Source organism: Lottia gigantea (assembly GCF_000327385.1).
Source record: "Lottia gigantea unplaced genomic scaffold LOTGIsca_33, whole genome shotgun sequence".
NCBI classification, from domain to species: domain Eukaryota; kingdom Metazoa; phylum Mollusca; class Gastropoda; family Lottiidae; genus Lottia; species Lottia gigantea.
Window position 1 is genome coordinate 2,482,980 of NW_008709110.1, and position 6,109 is coordinate 2,489,088.

At 30.7% G+C, this 6,109-nt stretch overlaps 1 protein-coding gene across 1 annotated transcript; it reads left to right on the top strand.

The window, feature by feature from the left end:
* Positions 1-2,973: 2,973 nt before the first annotated feature.
* Positions 2,974-5,724, top strand: LOTGIDRAFT_232967 (hypothetical protein; the record flags this gene model as incomplete). The annotated part of the gene is made up of 3 exons (XM_009058331.1): positions 2,974-2,997; positions 4,644-4,976; positions 5,386-5,724. The coding sequence occupies 3 exons, from the start codon at positions 2,974-2,976 to the stop codon at positions 5,404-5,406; spliced, it is 378 nt and encodes a 125-aa protein (XP_009056579.1). The 3' UTR covers positions 5,407-5,724.
* Between the last annotated feature and the right edge of the window lie 385 nt (positions 5,725-6,109).

Sequence of the window (6,109 nt, forward strand, 5' to 3'; positions counted from 1 at the left end):
TCAGATTTCAATGTAAATTTATGAAATCTTTCACTGTCAGGTTTACAAGTCAGTTTATTGAATCTTACTTGTCACATTTTCAGTGAAACATCAGCAGAGCATTATTAGATCTGATTTTTATAATGATAACATTTGTGTTATAAGATACTTTCAGGGAATGTTCTTTTTTTCTAGCATCAATGTTTGATTAGATGATGGCTGCAATAAATTGGAAACTGAATTCTATAATTTTACATGTGGGTTTTGTAACCAGCTTTTCATAAAACCAAATTGAATTTAGTTCACAGTAGTTATGAATAATTTCGTATTGAAACAGCATGTGTGTTGTTAAAACATGAAAAAAGATTAAGATAGACTATTTTATTTTTACTCTGTATTTTGATAAGTTTTGCCATATAAAGTATAAATTTGTTTTTGTTTTCGGGAGCTGGTAGCAAACTAAACCTACAATGATATAAAATAAGAATTGGTATTGCTTTCTCAACATAAAAATGGTATATAATTAAGAAGCTTTTGTTAGATAAATTCAGACCAAAATTGTCTAGATGTATCAATATTTGATAATAGTCATTGTGTTTTATAAATGTGAATTTTTATATGAAATTGTATGAAAATTTTAATTGTATATTGTATTGTTGAAGTATTAATTTTAACTTTCTAGTAAATAATTGTTTTATATAATACCATGTCAATTATAGAGTGGTATTCTACACTTGTCAAAAAAGATAACTCTATTATGTATTTAATGATAGCAATTCATGTCAATCTATGAGAAATTCATATCTCTGATTATTGTTTTTTGTCCTTAATGAAACCAATTTGCACAATCATGCTAGAAATAAGGCAGAAAAGTTTAACTGTCAAGTGCTGGCTAAGTGTGTTAAGTTTTGATTGAATTAACAATAATATTCATAGTACAAAGGGAAATGGCAATAGAATACTTCATTGTTTACAAGAAATTAAACTACGCATTATAAAAGTAAAATCAATGGATAGGGATCAAACTAATCATTACATATTTTGTTATTAAATCCTTATTTAATTATGTTAATTCCAATTTGTGTATGAAATCAAAGCTGTAGTGAGATAGGTAGGGCTGGCCCTATAGTTTCTAGATCATTGTTTATAATCTAGTCACCTTGGTAACTATTTTTATATTTTTACCATCTCTATGTAACTTAGAACTCAACTTTCTCTCTAAGCCGACTCCAGTGAGTATGTGACAAAGTGAACAGATAAATGTCATATGGATGTAATAAGCGTCTTTCTGATACATACCTATATACTCTTTTGCTTTATGGATTACTTGCCACTTAACTTCTTTCAGATTGTCTTTAGAGATTTGATAACCAGAAACCATCAATGACATTGTTATTTGTTTATTTACATTTTTAGAATTTTTGAACAAAAAAGGATGGTCAAAGGTGTATAAAATAAAGTAGAATTGTTGAGTTTTGATAAACTAGGTGATACTTATATATTCTATTTTTGATATGTCTAAATCAAATTTTACTCTATAGAAATTTAAGTATAGTTTAGCAAAGGTATTATTTGAGTCCCTTTGGGTCCTAATGCAAACATTAACAGGAGTCTATTTTATTTTGAGGTAGAATAAATAGAAAGAATACAGACTTAGCTTAAATTTTGTTGATTACTACTTAAACTACCTAATATAAAGTAGACTGCTCATGTTTGTGTATTCGCCTGATTCTGTGCTAGTAACTAGTAACTAAATGAAAATATTAATGTAGTCTCATCAAAGTAACTAAAATGAATTAATTGTGTTCATTTGATTTGGCTCCATTTACTTTATACTTTATTTTTCTGTGTTCAATTCGGCAACACAAATGTTATAGAATCTCAAGTTATTTAGCTCTTTAAGTATGAATTTTTAGACTCAATTTTTGTGTTTTGTAGATTTTTTATAGAATGTATCATAATTGTTATAATGTAAACCACAGAAAGCTGTTTTTATTTACAGTGTAGTTACATGTCAATTTACAGAAGTTTTTGTCAATATAATCATCTCTAGAACAAAATTAATTTTAGATTTTACCTTATTACAGACTATCATTACTTAAAGGTATTGATAATCTTATTGTTATTAACATTTGTGAAGACAACCTTCTGTATGTTATCATTAGTGTAATAAATATTCTATTGATGTACAAACACAGACATAGGCTTATCACTTCCTTGAAAGTTAAACCAAACTATAGACTAAGGCATTATCTTGGGTTGGTATTATTTAACTTATTGTAGTAATTATTTTGACAAAAATTTCTATATTTATTTCTACCTATTGTAATGTATAGATTATATACCTCTTTATATCCTTCTTAGCTTATTATTCTGACAAAAAACTTGTAATGGCATAAAATACTTGTATGTGTTCAAATAATGTGTTATGTTTTGAATGTAAGGGGGTCTGAGGACAGATAAAGTGGAGCAGATTTTTGTGGTCAAAGGGAACTTGAACTTATATATTTCATACACCTTGCACACTTCAAAGGAGTCTTTACAGCAATTAATCTATAATTTCTATCTGGAATTTCAAAGAATTGATGATATTTATGAAATATATGTAATAAGGAACAGCTACATCGGTGGAAGTTTTGGCCATTTGGTCTTTCTCCCAAACAGAGAAATATTTATGATAAACGGAATTGCATATTATATTATTTGGTCCTAACCACAAAAATCAGTTTCTTGGTATTGAAGAATTGTAAAGAGTTTCCCCCTTCCTTTGTAACATTTGGTGGGCTTAATCCGGAAGCGAGTCCTGGAAGAGGTTTATGAGTTTTCATCTGCTATGAATTATGAAAATATAGCTAACCAGGCAAGACAATATACACCCACTGGCAGCATTGATAAAAGAATATTTGGCAGTACAGTACAATCACCTGTATGAAATAATCAATCTTCAATTATACGCCTCTTTTGAACTTTTTTGCGTGATAGATAATGAACAATATGACCCAGTTTTGTCAAAATCAGGTAAGAATGGTGCCAACTATAATGTTTATGGTCTACTAATTGAAGGCGTTTTCAAGAACAAGTGCATTAACTCCTGAAGTAATTTTGTCGGTTTGTCAATAGGGTTCATCCTTTAGTGAAAATAACCAATTCCACAAAGTTTCGACAAAATCCGTGAAGAATTGTGCCATCCAGAGTGTTTACAAGTTTTCTCATGAACCGAGGACAATAAATCAATTACTTTTCGATTTTTTTTTCTTTTATTTTCAAAAGGGTTCATCCTTGGATGATCAGCAATTTCAAAAACGTCAAAAATTGTACCTTCTAGAATGTTAACAGTTTTCAAGATCAAGGAATAATAATTCATACTAAATATCAGATTTTCTGATTTTCGATAGGGTTCATCTCTCGGTGATAATAAACACACTCAAACTCCGCCAAGAATTGTGCCTCTTACAGTGTCACATTTAATGTGGACTATAAATAAAGGTCACCATAGTCACCATACGACAAGCTTTCTTGCATGATTTTGTCGAAGGGCTGTGTCACTGTCAGCAGATTTTGAAAGACAACCTTTATGTGAGAGTGAATTCTTTCACAACCGCATATATGCTATTCAATTTCTATCTCTAATATATGTCAAGGAATATCTATCAGTAGGCATATGAGTTTAGAAACAGTTTTAGCTGACACTATATATCGGCTACACGTGATAATTAATGTGTAAATGTTATCAAATAGTTATAATAATAATATTGTTATGATATGGGAAACAGCTATAATATACCATAGTGACTTCTGTCCTAACATTACAGTGCGTTAAAAATAAGGTGTACATGAGAAGTAGTATGGAAGCGACTATTATTGTAGATTTACTAATTGAGTACAATGAAAAAAAATACGTTTTAACATTTTAATGTTCTGATAGTCCCCATTAAAGAAGAACTAGCTTCTGACTTTCTCGAACTTGATGTTACATTTTCCCAAGGCAACCCTTTTCGTTGTCGTTTGTAAAGTTATTTAAAGCGTCAACGAAGTGTAACTGCATTGTAGATCACCAAGTGTACCTCTGATGATCGCACATTGAAATAAAAACAAATCCGGATATAAACTATTCTTTCGCAATAATTAAATTAAAATTTTTCATTGTATAAAATTACTATTTTTACACTAACCTCTGTGTAAGATGTAAATGACATCAGAGAAAGTTTCAATCTGTTATCAGAAACCGAGAGATAAAACTATCAGTTTATAAGTCGAGAGATAACTTATTCTTGGCTAATTTATAACAACAACATATAGGGAACATCCACAAACTAAAAGTAAGCTTTTAAGTTTTTGTTTTAAATATGCATTTTGTAAACTCTCACCAAACCATTCATTTTGTTGTAGTAAAGGCCCTATAACCAGTCCATTACAGTAAAAAATATAGCACGGCAAGGATAATTTTACGGTATAGTTCAGTATTTTATTCCGTATGAGAATGTGTAATAAATTGTCCATCATGTTTGCAGACTGTAGGTAAAACTCCATCGAAATATGATTGTTTCTTAAATACAAGAGCTTACTACAAAGGTCGGCCGACTTGGATTGAGCCTTCAGCATTTTTATACAAATATCAGCTTGACCTAATGGCTTAATCAAGCCTTTTTCTTATTTATTAATAGATGACTAAACTTACTATCAAACCGAACGAAAAACCAACAGCTCAAGTAGTGAAAGGGAAAACAAAACGTAAAACAAAAGAATCTGGTGATAGTTGCTGTTCTGCTTTTATACAATTTGCAATCGCTGTAGCTATAATATTTGGATGTACTGCTACGTACTTGTACCGGTCTAAAGTTCTTCCGGTGTATTCAACCAAAGAAAGGGGAGTCGACAAGTTTTCAATTGGTGATATTTCCAGTGTGTTGTGTCAACAATACGAAGTCAATGTTGGTCGAAATGCTGATATATTTCTTGTAGATGGTGAAGCTAAAATCAGCTCTGACAAAAGAGAAGTTGTTACTTTATCCGAAAAGGACTATATTTCACACGGGGAATATGCCTATTATGATGTGTATTTACTGAAAGGTTCACAGATTAAAGTCAAAGGATGTCAACTCCTTTATAGTGCCAGTGATGTTGAAATTCTGATTATTCAAGGCAATGATAATTGGATGGCATATCAACAGGGAAAATGTTCAGATTGTCTAGAGAAGAGGGTCATTATAAGGGCAGGTGAAAGTTGTAAATTTGACGATGTAGAACATTATGTCCATTCTTCTGAACATTACTATATTGTATTAACCCAATATGATAGCCAATACAAACACCATAGGAGTAGGCCTACTATTATTTACAGTCAACTTACTTTGATAAAAACCATATATGATTTAACCAGAGTCGTACAAGGTTGTTTGGGACGAAGTTCTTGTAAATTTAATCTAACTTACGCCTCCAATCACAATATTATTGCCATGATTCACAGTAAACCAAATTTTCATAATTTATTGACATTTGTATCTCAGAAGTGTATATTAAGAAATATGTTTTGGGGTGGTATATTTGGTATTCTACCCATTGCCCTCCTTCTGTTTTGTGGATCATGCTTTTGTTTCTGTGCTGCCTTTGAAAAAAGTGCGGCTAGAGAAAATAGAAAAAAGCAAATCAAACAAGCCATTGTGAATGATGAAGAACATGTGGTAAAGATGAATCCTCCAAGCTACAACGAGTCAGATACAGATCCTTTACCTTCTTATGATTCCTTGGCATAGATATTGAAGAAAAGTCAAACAAGCAATGTATGTGGAGAGTCTATAATAATATGATCATGTTCTTGTTCTTCATTTACTATACCGAAGGTTTGAATTTCTGGCCCAATTTTCCCACTATTATTGTAATTGTTATTCCCTTCTGATCATTTCAATGTCACCAGTTTCTGTGAACTGTGTCAATCTATTTGAAAAAGTATAAACCCCTCAATGTTACATTATGCAATAAAATGATTTTCACAAACTTTCAAAATAATGTTCTTTTCTTACTTTTAATAGGTCCACATATTTAAGTGTGGATATATATATATATAAATTGTGTATCTTACAACGAGACCATCCGTTAATATTTCCTCCAGGATCTACATGTATCCGATTTG